An 18166-nucleotide genomic window follows, 5' to 3' on the forward strand; every position below is an offset into this window, starting at 1 on the left:
CTGAAGATTCTTTAGAGTCCCTCGGACTGCAAGGAGATCAAACCAGTCAATCCTAAAGGAAATCAACCCTGAATATTCACTGGAAGGACTGATGCTGAAGCTGAAGTTCCAATACTTTGGCCACCTGATGCGAAGAAGAGCCAACTCATTGGAAAAGACCTTGATGCTGGGAAAGATTGAGGGCAGAAAAAGCAGGCAACAGATGAGATGGTTGCCAGGCATCAACACAATGGACATGAGTTTGAGCAAACTCTGAAAGATAGTGAAGGACTGAGAAGCCTGGTGTACTGCAGTCCATGGGGTCATAAAGAGTTGGACACGACATAGTGACTCAGCAACAAAAAAAGAGATGACTAACATTGTATAGTACAACCTCATTTACTTCTGGGTAAGTGCCCTGAGGAAATATCTAATCATGTGAGGATATGCCAACAAACAAGGATGTCCATAGCAAACACTGAAGACAAGTGGTCTAACAAGGAGCCATGGGAAGTGTCAGTTAAGGAGCATCCTGCGATGGAAAGTTGTACCATTCACATAACCAGGGAGGCTGTGATTTACCAATGGAACATTGTCTATAAAACAAGGATGTCCATAGCAAACACTGAAGACAAATGTTCTAACAAGGAGCCATGGGAAGTGTCAGTTAAGGCGCATCCTCCGATGGATTAGTTATACCATTCACATAACCAGGGAGGCTGTGATTTACCAATGGAACATTGTCTATAACATATTGAATGAGATCAAGAATATATTTCCACCGCTTAGGGAGAGATTTGCTCTGCAGCAGACTACCTCTTGAGGAGAACTCTCCTTTTATCAAGTTTTACTTGAAATATGTTATAATTTTTTAAAGATTTAAGAGCAGTAAAAGTGAGGAATAAACTCTGTAGCAGCTTAGACTTTTCTACATCCAGTTAATTTAAAAATAAACTCAAGGGACTTCCCTGGTGGTCCCATGGCTAAGATTCTGCCTTCCCAATGAATGGGCCTGGGTACTGGCTGCTATGGGTCCTTGAAGCTACTCGCAGGCTTTCTCTAGTTTCAGTGTGTGATGGGGTGTGGTGCTCTGTAGTATGTGGGATCTTACCAGGGATCAAACCCATGTCCCCTGCATTAGCAGGCAGATTCTTATCCACTGTGCTGCTAGGCAAGTCCCAAGGACAGGGAATTGAAAAAGATCATGATAGCTGTTTCCAAAGTGTAGTCCCTCAGTCGTGTCCGACTCTTTGCGACCCCATGGGCTGTAGCTATACTCTAACACAAAATAAAAACTTTAAACAAAAAAGATCATGACAAGTGAAAATGTCTTCCTTTTACATTTCCTTTAATGTTATACAACAAACACAGATAATACACAGTAAACACAAATGGGGGGAGGGGAAATCCTTCGTTGTTAATATATTTTTATAAGCAAGCTTGTCCCAGACAGCCACTTGGACAATCCTCCTCTTCTCTACCCCATGTCAGTCACTTAGTTCCACCCGACTTAAGACACAGTGGATTGTAACTCGGTGTGCACCCTCACTATCTAAGCAAAAGGCAGCAGGTGAGGTGTGGTCTCTAGCCCCAAACTCCCATTCCCAGAGCAACTGATTCTCAAAACCCGGTGGGAAGCCACCACAGTGATGGGGCCCACCCATGGAACCCAGCTGTGGACTGATTTGTGAGGCCCACGAGCTAAGAACCATTTTTAAACGGTTACATGGTTATGGAAGTACCTACACAATATCTGTGATTTTATCTCCTGGAACCACAAAGCCTAAATTACTATCTGGTCCATTAAGAAAAGATCTTGTCAGCTTTCTCTACTCCTTCTAAACCTCAGCTTTGGAGGAGAGTGTTAAGTTTGGGGCATGAACCCACTCAGCAAGGGCCCAGCGCCCGGCTTTCTGTGCCATCCTCGGTCTGGCCTTCGTGGGCCGTCGTCTCCCCAGGGGGAGACCGGGCAGCCTCAAAGCCCTGCGTGGCTGGGGCGGCCTCGGCGGGGGCAGCCCCAGCGCTGGCGTAGGCAGAAGTGCCAGACCAGGGCGGAGCAGCTGAGCAGGGCCAGCGCCGAGCCCACGCCCACGGCCGCGTGCAGCAGAGTGAGTGGCCGCGGCGGCACGGTCAGCCGGCCGCAGGGCCCTAAGTTGGGGCCCTCCGCCCCGTCGAGGCCCTCCGCCTGGGGCCCGGGAGCGCGGCTCTCTCCCGCGTCGTTGGCGGCCACCACGCAGACAACGTATGCGCCCCCAGGCTTCAGGCCCTTCAGCTCCGCTCGGCGGACCGTCGAGTTGAAGCTGGGCCCCTTCTGTGGAGCCCCGCTGCCTTCCCAAAGCAGCAGCCAGTACTGGTGGACCGGGGAGGAGGGGGCGCACCAGTGCACCTCGGCGCGGCCCGTCTCGGCCTCCACGCGCACCTCCCCCAGGCGTGGCGGGTGCGGTGGCTGCAGGGCGCTGGAGAGGCTGGGGCACAGGCAGGCTGCCGGGCCGGCCCTCTGCAGCTCCTGGCAGGGCACCTGCAGATGGCGGCAGTGGTCGTAATCACAGGGGACGGCCGGCAAAGGTGTCTCATCTTGCTCATCTCCTTCCAAGTCTCCGGCCACCAAGGGCTGCGTTCTGGGAACCAGGGAGAAGGTGACAGCAAGGAGCCACAGAAGGCAGGGAGAGCGCGGCATGGAATCTGGAAGAGAAGGGTAAAGGATCTTTAGCCCCCAGACCCTGCAGGGGCCCCGTCCCTCACCAAAACCTGTAAGCAAAGGGAAACAGGACAGGGAACCGGGAGAACAAGCAAGAGGTGGGAATGACCGCGACACACCCATGTGTCCGTCCAGCTTCTGAACAGCTTATGTGCTTGGTTTTGGGGAAAAGAATGAAATGTGGTCTGGGCCGACAGAGAGAGGTGCGATCGGCAACATGTGAAGCGCTGGAAATAGTTAATGAATAAACAGTGCTGGGGGGAGCTGGGGCAGAGAAGAGGAGGAAATGATTTACACCGCCTGGGTGAGGAAGGTGGAATGGTTACCAGCTGCCACCCAGAGCAACCAGCTAGTCAGCGACACATGCAGAAAGCCAGAAAGGAGATAGAAATTAGAACGGAGAAGAGAGGGGACATAAAGGCCCTGGAGCCCTCCCTCCCCACCTGTCGAAGGCCTGGTCCCTGCCTGCCCTCCACACGTCTATCTCACAGGCACCCCCTTACCAGCAGGTAGGCCTTGATGCGGCGAGTAGCAAGCTGGGGCTCCTAAGAGGTCCCCCAGGAACACAGGCTGTGCGGTCACGTTCTGTCGGTGTCTTCAATTTCAATTCTGTTTCGGCCCAAAGCTTTTATACCCCTCGACTGTGATGTCACCACCTGGCCCCCCTTCCCCTGCTCCCCTCCCTGGTGAGTGCCAAGAAGAGGGCTGGTCCCTTCAGAAGGCCTGAGTCACGGGGCCAGGGGTGGGGGAAGCCACATGCAGCGGTTTCAGCTGGAGGTCGGGATGCCTGGGTTCTGAAAGAGCAGCGGAATGTGGAAAGCAGCCAAGGGCTGAGAATCCAAAGGCTGAAGTCATGTGAAGGGGTGAGGAGGGGAGCGAAAGGGATGGGCCACCTGGCTGGTATCAGAGAGGAAAACAGCTACGGACAGCATGGGGCCTGGGCCACGAAATGCTGTTCTGGTAAAAAATCATACCACATCCATGGCAGTCATTTCCTGTCTTCTGCCTCTCCACGGATTGAGAAAGGGAGGGGTGCGGAGGCCAGAATGATGTACTCCAGCTTTGCAGCCCCACCCTCTGCTATCCCCCTCCCCAGAGGGAGAGGACTGAGTGGGCAGGTTTTTACTCCCTGGACTTCCAGGCTGATGAATGAAAACAGCTGTGCCTAAAATAGTCCAGGGCCTGGAGGTCTTCTGCATCTGTGGCCCCTGACAAGAAAACCTCCTCCGGTCGGGGTGGGGAATGCCTGGGGAACACCAGGTTTTTAAATGACCCTGAATCCACTTCAGAGTCAGGGAGGCAGCTGGCACGAAAATAGTTTATTATTGGGGGAGCCCCAGAGAGAGAAAGGGAGCAGGTGGGAAAGGGCCAGAATGTGGGGACTTGGCCCTACTCGCTTCAGGAGCTGGAGCAGATGGGGCGCTGTCGGACAGAGCCCGCAGAGGGCTCCGAGCTGCCCACGGTCTCTGGGGCAGGGGCAGAGCCAGAGGCAGCCAGGTTGGCCTCCGTCAGCAGAGCTGCATCTTCCCAGGAGCCTGAACCTGGGCCAGGGGAGAGAAAACCAAATCCCAAAGGGGAAATTCCAGACCAGGGACCCCCGCCCCCACCCAGGGTGGCCTCCGCCCTGCTCACATGCTCCCCCCACCACCTGTTCCCGCCGCACAGGGTCCCTCACCATCACTGGCCTCGGGCTCCAGCTCCTCCTCGCCACTCAGGGGCTGTTGATCTGTTTTCTCCTCCTCGGACGGCTGGCCTTCTGCAGCCCCAGGGGGGAAGGCAGAGGTCAGTCTGGAGGAGGCTAAAGGGGAGGACTGAGGAGTAGTCAGGAAGGGGGTTGGGCAGCTGCACCGTACCTGTCCCAGGGGGATCCGCGTGGCTCTCACCGTCCTCTGTAACGGGTGACAGCTGGGGGGACTCCTCCTGGCCTTGGGGCCCTGTGCCTCCAAAGGGGGTAGAGAACAGGGCAGGACTAGGGTGGCTGTGCCTGGATGGCAGTGCCAACTTCACCCCATTCCGCCTTTCTCTTGACCTTCAGCTTAGTAGGCGAGCACCTAAAGCCTCATTCTGGATGGCGCAGGAGGCCCCCCTCACCCAGCCCCCAGCCATCACCTCTACCTGGCTGATGGGCAGAGGTCTTTCGCTGGACTTCCTTGCGGGAACGTTTTCGGTTTCGGATGTTTACCTGTGGAGGGGAAACTCCTGAGCAGCAAGGACTGCCTTCCCTCACCAGAATGATTGGGCCCTTCTGCCCCAGCCCCCAACACGTCCCGGCCCACTCCCCAAAGAAGAACCATGAAGGGGAGAGGAAGGGGTCCTTTGAGACCTGCAAAGAGAGGCGCTGTCGGGGCCAGATGCCCCCCCACACCCACTGCATGTAGCTGAAGAGCACAATGACGCTGAGGAAGGTGAAGTTGCTGGCGACACCAACGAAGGCGCAGGTCATCGGGAAGTTGTACAGCAGGTACCTGAGGCAGGGAGTAGGCAGGAGGGGAGTAGCAGCTACCAGGGAGTGCCAGCCTTCTCATTTCTCAGAAGTAATTTCTAGGGCAGTTCACCAGAGCTTGGCGAGAGCTGGTCTCCACCCTCTGCCTCCTGCGCACTGAGCCAGTGGTTCAAGAGAACGTTTCTCCACTCTGACTGCACATGGTCTCCCCGTGGGGTGCTTTCAGAAAGTCTCATGGCTGGGGACTTCCCTATCTAAGGTCCGATGACTAATACTCCACTCCCAAAGCAGGGGGCCTGGGTTTGATCCCTGGTCAGGGAATGAGATCCCACAAGTTGCAACTGAAAGCTGCCACAGCCAAGTAAATAAATATTTTTTAAAAAAGTCTGGCAGCCAGATATGACCGTAACAAATCCTAGTCTTGAGGGCGGGGCCCAGGCATCGGTAATTTTCTAAAAGTTCCCCAGGCTCCTGATATGTGATGTCCAGCCAGGGCTGAAAACCTGTAGCCCAGGTAAAATCTGTCACCTCTGCGTAGGACCCTCTTAAGGACAGCCCCAGGAGAGCTGCCCAGCCCACGTGGGCACTGCCTCACCTGAGCCCAGTGAAGTGGGCGTGGATGCGGAGGTAGGCTCCGTACATCTGGATGCGCTTGCTGTGGATCTCGATAATGGCTCCGGTGGTTGGCACATACTGCGGGCAGGAGGGCAGGGGCGGCAGCACATCAGGCCAGAACCCTGCTGCCACTTGTGCCAGCCCAGTCTGAGGCCCGCTGCCAGCCTCCACCGCAGTCCCTCCTGCCCAAGCCCAGGAGCTCCTCGGGGAAGATTCTGGGCTTGTGGGGAGGGCTGTCTCCTGTCCTCCTCTCCTCTCCTTACCGAGTTCTCTCTGTATTCTGGGTATAGCTCCACCTCCAAGAGCTGCTTCTGCTCTGCAAAGCCAAACAGCAGGAGGCTCGAGAAGACCAGTGTGTCGAGCATCTGCAGCAGGCTTGAGCGGTAATGTAGCATCACCTGCCAGGGCCAGGGAAGGGAGGCTGGGGACGGGCGCTCACCCTCAAAACCACTCCTGAACAGGGAGTAGAGGCTGGGCATGGGTGCCTACCCTCAAAGCCACCCCTGAGCAGGGCATGAAGGCAGCTTCTTCCTTAGGTCTCCTAGTCCCTCTCACTTCCTACCATGCCCCAAGTCTCGATCCCATCATTTCGAAAGTTTCAAGACATCCCTGCCCTGCCCTTCCCAACCACATCTCTATTCCAATACAAGTCTCCTCTTCTAAGAAAGCCTACCAGGTGAAGCCCCACCCCATCTGTCATCTACCTTTCCCCAGAACGGTGCTATAATCTAGACCAGTGTACCATCTGAGGCTTTCTTCTCCCAAGTGGACATTCAGGAATTTGCTTTATGAGACGGTTCTGTTGACAATTAAGAACGGAGTCCAGCATTTATTAAACACCCACTATTTCCTCATGGAATCTAAACCAGTCTCGCTATGAGGGAGTTACTATTACTATATTTGCTTCAAGGGGTTAAGTAAGTTGGCCCTCTGCTAGTATGTTTCTGAGTGAGGACTTGAAGCCTGGTCTGTTTGGCTCCAAAAAAGCCCATTTTCAGGGCGGCTCCACTCAAAGATGGATGTGCTCATCGGATGTCTGGCAGCAGGGTGGGGGGGGGGAGCGGGGGGGGCGGGGGCGGGGGCCGGGGGGGGGGGGCAGGAAGGGTCATGTATCTGGTTTGGTGAACTGACACCTCTTGCGATGCTGTGTCTGTGTCTCAGACCTCAGAATGTTTTCTCCTGAAGCCCCACCCAGATACTCTGACATCTGTTATCATTCTCCACAACCTCCTAGACAGGCCACGAACACTCACGGAGCGTGAAGAGGTGGAGATGATTCGGCCGCCTCTGGTGTAGCACGAGATGGTGACCAAGAACATGCCCAAATCTTGATTCACAGGAGACTCTGGCAGCTCAAGCTCTAAAGTAACGCGGTAAGGCTGTCCATACATCAGTACCTGCCCAAGGTGGACGGCATCTCTTTCAAAAAAAATTTTTAATTGCATTGTCCCTGTCCCACCTCCCGGCTACCCTTCCAAATACAATTTCCTCCGCTATCAAAACAGGCCTCTCAAATCTCCCTCTTCCCAAGAACCTGCTGCCCCCTTCTGGTAGCTGGATCCCTCCCACTTCTGAGATCTTCAGTAGCTACACTCCTGAATCACTCTGTTTGAGAAAAGCTGTGTCATATTTCTTTTCCAAAAGTGAACCATCATGTTGCCAACTGGGCCATCTGTGACTCAGGCCTCTTTGTCCCCGTGAGGCCATCCCCTCGGGCCCAGCCTACCTTCACTTACATTACTAATTAGCAGAGTGCCGGAAGTACTCACCATTTCCCTAGCCAGCTCTCCCACAGTAACTCTGTCCTTCTGGGTCCCTTACCTTAGTTCTGTTGGTAGAACCCTGAGACTCAGTGGGAAAGCATCTTCACTGGGATTAGCCTCAAAAGATTAAAGATTTGCCACCAAACATACCCTAGTTATTCCTGACCATTCCTATACTCCTCTAATCCTTTATTCGACTATGCTTATCCTGTGCATGACCCCCTCAGGGTGATCCACAAGGATTACAGGGGTGATGGTAAAGCTTTTGGTTTTAACCAAAGAGGGAATGGATTAAAAAAATTTTTTTGAAAAAAAGAGTGCCCTAACCCTGATAGTGACGGCTTCCCTGGTAGATCAAACTGCCAACCGAGGTTCGATCCCTGGGCTGGGAAGATCCCCTGGAGAAGGGCATGGCAACCCACTCCAGTATTTGTGCCTGAAGAATCCCATGGACAGAGGAACCTGGTGGGCTACAGTCTACAGGGTTCCACAGGGCTGGACACGACTGAAGTAACTTAGCATGAATGCACACAACCCTAATAGTGAACCATCTAGACTTATTGCTGTGAAGGTACTTTGAGCATTTTATCCCTAGAGTAACAGGTGAAAATCCACTGATCAAAATCTTTCTTTATATACACTCTTATTTTCAGTCTGAATTATTATTTTTTACCTTTTTGTTGTTGTTCGTTTCTTTGACCACACTGTGAAGCATATGGAATCTTAGTTCCCCGACCAGGGATTGAATCTTCACCCCTTGCATTGGAAGTGCAGAGTCTTAACCCCTAAACTACCAGGGAAGTCCCTTCAGTCTGAACTGTTTTGAAAAAAATGGATTCCATGAGAGTCCTATCCCCATGTAGAGGCCAGGTGAATCTAAGCTAGCTGCTTCACTGAATTATTTGAAACATTGAAAACAGGTAGTTCTCTGGGTGAACAAGAAGGACATGGGGAGTGACTGCTAGGTAGTGGGTATGAGTTTTTTTTCTGGGGTGATGAAAATGTTCTCAAATTGATTATGGTGATGGTTGCTCAGCTCTGAATATATTAAAAACAACTGAACTGTACATTCTGAATGGGTGACTTGAATACTATTTGAATTATATAGCAATAAAGATTTTTATTTATTTATTTAAGAGTTGGCATCACCAAATCAATGGACATGAGTCTGAATAAACTCCGGGAGTTGGTGATGGACAGGAAGGCCTGGCGTGTAGCAGTCCTTGGGGTTGAAAGAGTTGGACACGACTGAGCGACTGAACTGAACTGATATACATATATATATATATATGTTTTCTTTTTAAGCCAGTAATTATGTCATCTCCTCCAAGGGGATCCAAAAAACGCTAATAACAGAGTCTTGTGAAGGACTCTTGCCTTTATTCACATTTGTCTGCCTGATGGAGAACTCTCCTCCATTCCCACTTCGAGCCTCACCATCACCATAGTCTCCAGAAGACCTAATTCTTCACAAATTCTTCTGAAATGCAGGAACTGCATCTTTGCTACTTAATGCAGAGATTTCCATCAATCCTGTGAGCTCTTTGAAGCAGACAACATCTACTTCTAAACAAGCTGTTACCCACAAAATAGACCCATTATTTCACTCACTCATTCAAAAATGTTCACCAGAAATCAATGAAATGATCAACCTGCTTTACTTATTGGGGAACTTGGGCCTCACCCTTCATCCTTCCATTCCTTGCTCACCCAGCAGCCTGGTACCCGATGGTTTTAGGCTCCCTGTGTCACCAACCATTATGATCTACAACAGGAAGCCACACAACAGCATGCACCATCCCAGGTGTGGGTGTACCGTAGCCTTGTTTCTACTCCCCTCTCAATATATTCCATTTATTATTATTATTGAGCCACAAAAACACACTGAACCAATGTTTTCACAGAATATTCTATAGAACTCTCCACATTACTTTCCTGAGTAGCAGAACTGGATAACCCTCTGTCTCCCAGTGCCCAACACTCCACTCCACCACTTTCTTTTTTGACCATGCTGTGCAACTTGCAGGATCTTAGTTCCTGAACCAGAATTGAACCAGGACCGTCGGCAGTGAAAGTGCGGAGTCCTAACCACTGGACTGCCAGGAAATTCTCCGCTTCACCACTTTGAAATCTCCATTTGGGATCCACTCATCCCACCTGCTAAGCTTTCTGGATAGTGGTACTCTGGTAGTCCACTGGAATATGTCACAAGATACACAGTCCTCTGGGTTTTTTGTATTGTCAACCCCAAGGGGTCCAAAACTCTATAGCTTACATTCCTCCCTTCAGAATGACCATTTATTTCTATCCTCATATTATCTATCTTCAGGTCAGTATCCTCCCCAAGTACAATTTTTGAAAAATCATTTTCAAATGATTTTTAAACTTTTAGTCTGACCACTGATTATTTTTCATTTTGCTGCTGTCAAGTCAAAAACCTCTGGTGATCAGAAACACTGTTGATCCTCCAAGGTCCTTCTGAAGTGTTCTGGGATCCTACCCTTTTGCAGAGCTTCCACCAACTTGCCTAATAAAGAAGGATGCATTCCCACTTTGCATTTCCCAGGGCTTTCAGGTTTATTGAAGATATACTGGCATTTGGCCAGTCCTTTGGCACAGTACCCTTTGTAATGGAAGGTTACGTGTATCTCTTAGTAGTGTCATAATTAGTAACACACTTTCAAAACTCTTGGGTGGATTCCATCCTAGTTCAGTGAGATAACTGGTTTCTTTAAGTTCATTTAGATCTAAAACATCCCTTATCCAGCAGATATGGCCTGGCTGAAACAATTTAAGAAGGAAAGAATAACCCATTCAATTCATTTGGACTTCAATTTTTCTTTAACCTCCCTTTCCTTGAAAGCTTTCCGTTCCCTCTCTGTTACTCAGTCCCTGGTACCTAAGTCTTTCCAAAGTGTTCTTGTTTCAAGTCATCAAAGCGCTAATAAAACCTCTGTTCAGCTCCCATACTCACCCGATCACGTCCACCCTTAGCCAGTGTGACATTGGCAACAGGGAAGGAGCAGAGTAAGGAGGTGGAGGATTCGCAGTCCGTCCTAAATGAGAATAAGGATGATATTCTGCTAAGTTATAGTCTGTCTGTCTTATCCACACAGCTCCGGGCCCCTGGGACTCCCTTTCCTGTCCCCCATCCTTTCTTCCAGAACAGGCATTCCTTCTGTTATAGAGAGATGGAGAAGTACAGCCAGGAGATTCAAGACACTAGAATGAGTCTTTTAAATTCTCTTCCTGCTACCTGTGTTTATTTCTTCTCATGAAGCTTGACATTCTTAAATGGAAACCTATGGACACTTAGTTGAATAGTTTCAGACTTAAGTGTTTCTAAAGACTTACTTGGGAAGCTGATAAAAATGCAGATTCCTAAAAAAATAAAACAGATTCCTAGGTACCACCCTTCTAGATTCTGATTCCAGAGTTCTGATCTGGGCCCTAGTTCAAGAAAACTCCTCCAAAGGGACCCACAGATGATCTTTACTCTTAAACCCTTTACTCACAAACCTTTCCAATTGCAGGCAAAATTGTACATGGGCATGTATCAATAAGTAGGTTCTTATGACAGACAGGAAGGGCCATAGCTTTCATGAGATCCATGCCTCCTAAAATTTAAACAGCTGTGCCTTAGGAATTATGGCTCATGACTAGGGATTCAGGACATGGAAAGAAAAAAAAAAAACTTTGGACCATTGATAACAGCACCTCTTGATTGGTCCTGTAGTCATTTTTAAAAGAAGGGGAGAGAATTTGGCAGGATCTGTAAAATGGGAAGGAACTGAGGACTCAGACAAGTAGGACTCTGGGAGTTTATGAACCCAGACGCCTTGTTTTCATAAGCTCTATTGCAGCAGACAATCAGGAGTGGGAAGAAGTAATGTGAAAGGCAAATACCGCTTTCCTCATATCTTCTCTAATGAAGGCCAGATTAGTTCTGAGATGACTTGAGAGGTTGGGTTAGCTCAAAAGTCTACAGTAGCCCTCAGAGAGGTCTGATCCAGCCTAAAGTGAACTGACCCTCATAATAACAGTCTAGGAGAGGGCTTTTTTTTGTTTTGTTTTGAAACCAGATTTCAGTTAACCGGAGACAGGATTAAGACCCTAGAGCCCTACCAGCCCAGACCTGCCCCAACCGCCGGCTATAAATCAATGTAAGTGCACTAGGCTCAAGTGTCCTCCTGAGTAAGAGGGTTTTCCTCAGAAAGTGCCAACGGTGCTTGCAGCAATTCTCTCGCGGGATGCCTCTACTTTGACAGAAGACCCTTCTCACCTGTAGTGGAAATGCACGGGGCTGAGGTGGCTGACTGTCGGCATATAGGAATAGTAGAAGGAGCCATAGAGGAAGACAGACACCCAGAGTAGGAGGAGGATGGTACAGAAGAACACTCCAAACTGCAGTAGCAGCTTGCGGGCACGGCCCACCACGACGTGGCCCATCTCCTGGGCCCACAGTAGGGCAGGTACTGGTGGGTCATTGACCATGACCGGGAGTGCAGGGGGTCTGGCCCCGGGTTCAGCCTTTGGGTTCCTAGGTGCTTTGCCACCTGGACGCCACTCCTGGCCATGGGACGAAGCAGCTGGTGGTTCCTAGAAAAAGACCGAGAAGGGGAAAGAATGGCTTGTTTCACGGGGGAGGTGAGGACAAAAAGGACGCGCTGACCAGAAAGGCTTTGAGGAACCAGAGACAGCAAGACATAGCAAAGCCTTTGTTTCATATGGCTTTTCTCCAACTGATTGTGTTTCTCAGCCAATTATCTCTTCCCTTCCTCCACTGAGCTTTCTCACCACCCCCCTGTGCTAGAGTTCCTCAGCTGAACCCATCCTCGGGTCACCTGATTCTAGGACAGGCCACTTTGATGGTCACATACAGAGGATGAACGCCTTAAAATTCTTCTAAGGCGGACTTATACACACGATTCCACACTGCGAGGTGGCTGCACGGAGAGTTTGCGACTTGCCTAAGGTCGCACAGCTGGACTCAAAGCCAGCAACCTCACCGCAGCCACTATTGCTTCCCAAGTTGCTTCTCTCCTTCTGGAGCTGCGCTCGCTCCCAGACAAGACCGCGCCCCACGCCGGGCAGGGTGTCCTGCGGCCAACGGCCGCTCCCCGCCAGACCCCTCCGGTTCGGTGACGGGCGCGGCGCCCGGAGCCCTCACGCAACCGCACCACTATAGAAACCATCCAGCCCGCAGCGGCAGCTCCGCAGACTCACCAGCCGCGCGCGCTGCCAGGGCAACGGCGAGAAGGCTCTTCCGCCTCCCAGGGAAGTCCCGCCCCCTTCCGCCGACTGCCTCTGTAGCGCAGGGGAGCGGGGTTCGTCCGGGGCGGGGCCCAGCGCAGGGGGCGGGGCCTTCTAGGAGGCCAGTTTCCCACCTCCAAGCGCCGGGCTCGCTCCTTCCCCGGGGTCCGTTACCCCCTCCTCTTTTGGTAACCAAAACCAAAGCGGATAGGCATCTCCTTCTAGGCTCCAAGATATGCTCCACGAAATGCTATGAGTCAGCAGCATCCCTCTCAGCCAGCCCCCCTCGAGGCCGCAATCGCGGCACTCCGCCTACACCTTATCAGTCATTTAATCCCAAAAAGAGGGAGAGGCGGGCGTCCAACGGGCGCTGATTTTTATTGCGCACATCTCCTTGGACCCGTGGGCTTCCAAAGCAAAGAGCATTCACCCCGGGAACGTTGCAATCTGCAGGTACCTGGGAATTTTGCGTGATGCGCCGGGGAGCTGGCTGGCCCCTATTCACAAGAGTGGTAGCATTTCAGGCCCGTGACTTGTCTCCAGATTTAAAGACGTGTCATCGACCTCCTCGGACCCTAATCAGACTTTTTCTCTGAGTTCCCACAGCGCATTATCTAGACTAGGTCTTAGCGGGTGGCACTTTTATTTTGTATGTGTCTATTCACCCCAAACAAGATCCCTCAGAGGGTAGGGTCAGTGTTGCGCACATCTTTGCACTCCCCACAGCACCACGCACAATGCTGCAGACGTAAAAGGCAGTCTCTCAGACCAACACACATACACACACAAGCATCCAGTAAGCCCATCTATTTCCAGAAACACCCACCGACTCTCCCCTACCTCTTCTTTGTCGGATCCTTTGATCTGGTCTCTGCATGCCTCTTTTTCCCCAGCTTCTTCTTCTCTTTGGTCTGCCATTTCTTCAGACATCTTTCTGATGGACCTTGCTGCCCTTGGATTTTCCACTTGTAGCTAGAACGTTAAGTGGTGATCTAGAAGCTGAAACCTGTAGCTCATCACATTTTCCTGGATATGGGGAATGGAGGGTCCCTGGAAGAGACACGAAGATTCAGGCACTAAATGCTGTGTCAGAGTAGAAGGAGGAGGGATAGAGGGGGCGACTGCCCAGCTGATGTCAGAATTTCAAATGAGCAGGGTCTCACGCAGTCTGTACTGACTTCACTGCAGGGGCTGTCACAGGTCCAGACCACCCCATTTCAGGGGGGTGTCTGCCTGGGACTCAGCTACTTCCAGCTCCTTTGGGGAGAGCTCTAGCCCAGACTCTGGATGCCTGCAATGGGGAAGGACAGGCAGTGAGACATTAACAGTGGGGGTGTGCACAGGGGCTGCAGGCAGCAGCCAGGCTCCCCCACTGGCCAGACAGTTGGTATATGCCAGGATCTGAGCTGCTCCTTCTAGCATCCTTCATCCTTCAGGTATCAGCCAGTGCTGGAGCTGCAGAAACAGGGACCAGCCCTCCACTGGCCTCTGACCTGACCCTCTCCAGTGGCCTTCTCTGTATTAGCAGCTTCTGCTGCTGCGTCAGATACTCTCAGCTGCAACTCCCTGCTAGGTGGGGCACCCATCTCAGGCAGAAGGCTTTGTTGCACCCCACTGATCAGATTCCCCAGGACTGTCGCTGCCAGTGGCCTCAGGTGAGTAGGGAGCATCCTGTTTTTCTCCCTTTGGGGTTCAAGGGGGCAGGTGGGGGTTATGTGCCCTCCTCATTAGGGCGGGGCTCTTTCTAGTTGTGGTTTTCAGAACTGGGAATACAGACAGCTTGAGGGCTGTAAAGCCTTCAAGTCATTCATATGTTTAATGATCTGAAGCCGAGGCCTCGTAGGAGTTTGGGAGCATCTCATTCCACTTCTCCATTTCCTTAGCTGAGGAACTGGGAGATGAGAAAGGCCAGGGAGGTTGGGGATAAGAGGGGAGTAAAATATTAGGGCATACGACCCAGCCTTGCAATGATTGATGAGGCGTAATGGGGGAAGGGGGCCTTCAGCTGAGATTGTGCAGGGCCCCCTAGCACGCTCTGAGCTGTCTCTTTCCTCCAGGATGAAAGGGGAGACCCCTGTGAACAGCACTATGAGTATTGGGCAAGCCCGCAAGATGGTGGAACAGCTTAAGATTGAAGCCAGCTTGTGCCGGATAAAGGTGGGTGGGGCCCTGGATCCCATTAGTTGGCAGGCTGTACCTAGGTGTCCAAACCTTAGGCTAAGAGAGGCTTTCTTTCACTGACTCCTTGAGATCATGGAAGGAGTCTTGGTGTCTGTAAGGAAAGCTGGCTCCAGGTCTCTGTGGGTGATGAGGGAAGACTATCTTAAGGAGTCCTAAAGATGGCAAAAGATAATCTATTTGGGGAAAGAGGCTGCAGCCCCCTTCGAGATTTCTGGCTAACAATTCCCCTCCTGGCTGTGCCCCAGGTGTCCAAGGCAGCAGCAGACCTGATGACTTATTGTGATGCCCACGCCTGTGAGGATCCCCTCATCACCCCTGTGCCCACTTCGGAGAACCCTTTCCGGGAGAAGAAATTCTTCTGTGCTCTCCTCTGAGCTGCCCTGTTCCTCTTCACAACTCTTCACCTTTCCCTCTCCCGGGCCCTTCCTTATTTATGTCAGTAACTGTCGTGAGCCCCCGAGGATCCCTGCATCCCACCCCTAGCCCTTGCCCAACCCTGTGAGGTTATCTGAAGCCCAGGCCCTCCCTCACCTGTCTGCTGACTCCATTTCCTCGCCCACTGTGGCGGACCCAAAGCACCCTGTGACTCGGGGCACCCGTAGCTCCACCCACAGAAGGGCTGGCAGACTCTGTCAGCGTCCCGCCGGCTTCCCTCTGTGACCTGCTCAGACAATGGAGAGAGGGATGGGCTGGGTGCTTGCTCTCAGTCTCACCTTGGAGCTATTGGGATGCTAAAGCCATGTGAAGAATAAAGTCATCCAGAGTCTCAGAGGACAGCTCCTGTGTTACCGTCCTTGGCGGGAGAGGCTCATCAGTCAATAGATTTGGTGGTGGGTAGGTAGAAAAGCTTGCCATAACCAGGGAACAAGGCCAGTCAAAGCGCGTTAGACATTCTCTAGGATCAGAGATCCGTCGGGTTAGAGGGGATGGAGAGCAAAAGAAAGGGTCTCAAGTGGAAGAATTGTTACAAACAGGCACTCAGAGGCTACAGAGAGCACGCCTACACGTACACAAGAACGCAATGAAGACAAATGAAAAAGAAAACAGACCGAACCAGGTGAACTCAGGAAGGGATTCCCGAGGGAAGTCGAAGACAGGAGGGACCCAGCGAGAGGGGAGGAGCTCGGTTCCAGTTCCTGAGGAGGGGCCGGCTTTACTTCTAAGATGGCCGCGCCCACAGCAGGCCCCTTCCAAGATGGCCGCCGCCATGGGGCCCGCGCCAATGCGGCGGCCGCACGTCACAGCGTTTCACCGGACGGGGCTTCTCCGCTGGGCCCATACTTAAAATGGCGGCCCCAGGCACCCAGCGGTCTCAATATGGTCCCTTCCGTGCTCATCTGTCTCAAAATGGCTGCCCATGTCCTCGCCAACTCGATGCCCACTTCTCCCCAATTCGGAGGCTGGACGCCGACGTCCACCCGATCCAGGTGAAGACACACGGGGGGCTATAACCAAGGATCTTGGGACAAGGGAACCCCAGCAAGCACGCCGATATAGTAGGCGCCGGTCGCGTGGGTCTTATGAGAATCTAGGTCCCTACAGCTTGCCTAGTGGAAGCTGCTTCGGAGCGGAAACACAAGTGTGATGACAATTACCGCACCGTTCGGCTTGTGGGTGCTGTTCCTTGGTTGGCTCTCGTTCTCCCTAGGAGTTGGATAAGCCCTAAGTTGTTCAGTTTTGGCTTCCTGGTAGAACCGGGGCTTGCTAGTCTCCCACTTCCCATTCAGGCTCATTCTGTCACATCCGCTAGGATTTATGTCCCCGCCCCTGGTTCGCTTACCACCCCTCGTAGTGGTCCAGCCAGCAAGCTGCCCGGTCAGAGGCTTGTCTCACGAGCGCCTCCTGGGCTCAGCCTTGGCAGAGGCTTATAAAGCCCCAGAATACTTTTCCTAGCAGCCTTTTCCTTCCAAGGGAAGGAAAGACAGACGGAAGTGGGACCAAGGCCAAGGCAGAGAAGGAAGTAGTCTAGGATGTCCGCTCCTCATGGATTAAGATTCCCCACCCCCCATTCAGGAATACATCCTTTCCCGGGGGAAGCTTCGATCAGCTCATGCTGTGTCCTGGGATACACTTAGGGGTAGGAGCTGCTTTGCAATAGGCGTGGGTGACCTATATTAGAGAAAGCATATCACCCCCAGCTTCCTCACACTTTCACACAGAAAGACAAGCATGGGGAGAATAGAGAGGAAACCAAGGGAATAACTTAGATTCCTGTGGATGTCTCCACAGGCTACAGGGGTACCTGGTGAACCAGGTACCCTATTAGGTACGCCTATTAGGGCTCTGGAGATATTTAATTCCCTCATCCTAGAGAGGAAGAAACGAGAAAGTAACCTGGTCTCCCTCCTGAAGTGGGGACCTACCCAGAGGAAACTGTTTAGTTCTTGCGCTGTGCTTAGTCGCTCAATCGTGTCTGACTCTTTGTGACTCCATGGACTGCAGCCCACCAGGCTCTATCCATGGAGATTCTCCAGGCAAGAACATTGAAGTGGGTTGCCATGCCCTCTTCCAGGTGATCTCCGTAACCCAGGGATAGAACCCAGGTCTGCCGCAGGCAGGCGGATTCTTTATCTGAGCCACCAGGGAATCCTGCTTAGTTCTTAGTGCCTGTTGGAAACTCCTCAAAGGATCAAGTTTTTTTAAATCTCTTCGTGTCAGTGTCTGGCATATAGCAAGCATTTAAATTGTACTATACATGCTTAAATGGCAAGCAGGGCATGAAACAAATTTTCTCTTTTCCTGTTATCACAGTGTTGGGCAAATTCCAGAAGAGTAAGTGAAAATTTCCACATCTGTTCAGACTTCATAAAGTCAGGAGTACTCAAAAAATGTAATCTTGATGTTTGTTATTTTTTAAAAAAAGCAGCCTCTGCTCAGTTCTACATACTGAATTTTCATACTCATCAGATTAGATGTGAATGTCTGCAGCCCTAGTTAGGGAAAAGGTGGGGGTGGGGGTGATTAGAGGTTACTAGAGACAAAGGCATAAGCTATAAATAACCACTTAAAATGAGTAGCTGTAACAGTGACTTTAAGCATCCTAGAGAATGGGCAGACACTGAGATCAAGAATAGCCTTTGGGCTTGAAGCTATAAGCCTCTAGGGTGAGAATCTGTGTCATGTCCAAAGGGAGGCGTTACAGCAGTTTATATCATCACTTCAAAACCCTACATGTCATAAGCCTGTGGTATCCCAGCCTTAGTAAGTCCCTGACCATTTATTAGAATTACAATC

The 18166-nt window shown here is 51.5% G+C and overlaps 3 protein-coding genes across 33 annotated transcripts; 1 reads left to right on the forward strand and 2 right to left on the reverse strand.

Moving 5' to 3' along the window:
• Positions 1-1310: 1310 nt before the first annotated feature.
• On the reverse strand, positions 1311-4115 carry LRRN4CL (LRRN4 C-terminal like). Its single transcript, XM_069565515.1, has 2 exons — positions 3181-4115; positions 1311-2661 (listed from the first exon to the last, which is right to left on the reverse strand). The coding sequence occupies exon 2, from the start codon at positions 2654-2656 to the stop codon at positions 1955-1957; it is 702 nt and encodes a 233-aa protein (XP_069421616.1). The 5' UTR covers positions 2657-2661; positions 3181-4115; the 3' UTR covers positions 1311-1954.
• Positions 3976-16859, reverse strand: BSCL2 (BSCL2 lipid droplet biogenesis associated, seipin). 31 transcript variants are annotated; one of them, XM_069565501.1, is made up of 13 exons: positions 16533-16682; positions 15464-15593; positions 13592-13801; positions 11781-12097; positions 10473-10554; positions 6989-7132; positions 5999-6133; positions 5716-5813; positions 5001-5142; positions 4793-4859; positions 4531-4611; positions 4353-4433; positions 3976-4218 (listed from the first exon to the last, which is right to left on the reverse strand). In XM_069565501.1, the coding sequence occupies exons 3-13, from the start codon at positions 13679-13681 to the stop codon at positions 4076-4078; spliced, it is 1380 nt and encodes a 459-aa protein (XP_069421602.1). In that variant the 5' UTR covers positions 13682-13801; positions 15464-15593; positions 16533-16682; the 3' UTR covers positions 3976-4075. The 31 variants fall into 31 exon arrangements, with proteins under 31 accessions (XP_069421602.1, XP_069421608.1, XP_069421596.1 ...); XM_069565507.1 differs by lacking the exon at positions 15464-15593 and adding an exon at positions 15646-15827 and having other exon boundaries at positions 16533-16677; XM_069565495.1 differs by lacking the exon at positions 15464-15593 and adding an exon at positions 15646-15827 and having other exon boundaries at positions 4531-4617; positions 16533-16677.
• On the forward strand, positions 14329-15701 carry GNG3 (G protein subunit gamma 3). The gene is made up of 3 exons (XM_069565518.1): positions 14329-14406; positions 14809-14908; positions 15178-15701. Exons 2-3 carry the CDS (start codon positions 14810-14812, stop codon positions 15304-15306), a joined length of 228 nt encoding a protein of 75 aa, XP_069421619.1. The 5' UTR covers positions 14329-14406; position 14809; the 3' UTR covers positions 15307-15701.
• Positions 16860-18166: the final 1307 nt, after the last annotated feature.

This window comes from Ovis canadensis, chromosome 21 (assembly GCF_042477335.2).
Source record: "Ovis canadensis isolate MfBH-ARS-UI-01 breed Bighorn chromosome 21, ARS-UI_OviCan_v2, whole genome shotgun sequence".
NCBI classification, from domain to species: domain Eukaryota; kingdom Metazoa; phylum Chordata; class Mammalia; order Artiodactyla; family Bovidae; genus Ovis; species Ovis canadensis.

Excerpts from the sequence above, each read along its gene's own strand:
- LRRN4CL (XM_069565515.1), bottom strand. The coding sequence starts at position 2,656 with ATGCCGCGCTCTCCCTGCCTTCTGTGGCTCCTTGCTGTCACCTTCTCC.
- BSCL2 (XM_069565487.1), bottom strand. The coding sequence starts at position 13,681 with ATGTCTGAAGAAATGGCAGACCAAAGAGAAGAAGAAGCTGGGGAAAAA. Across the intron at positions 4,618-4,786 it reads TGCCCATCAGCCAGGTAGAG|GCACAGGGCCCCAAGGCCAG; the intron begins GTGATGGCTGGG and ends CCCCCTTTGGAG. Across the intron at positions 4,434-4,530 it reads CGCGGATCCCCCTGGGACAG|AAGGCCAGCCGTCCGAGGAG; the intron begins GTACGGTGCAGC and ends CTGGGGCTGCAG.
- GNG3 (XM_069565518.1), top strand. The coding sequence starts at position 14,810 with ATGAAAGGGGAGACCCCTGTGAACAGCACTATGAGTATTGGGCAAGCC. Across the intron at positions 14,909-15,177 it reads CCAGCTTGTGCCGGATAAAG|GTGTCCAAGGCAGCAGCAGA; the intron begins GTGGGTGGGGCC and ends GCTGTGCCCCAG.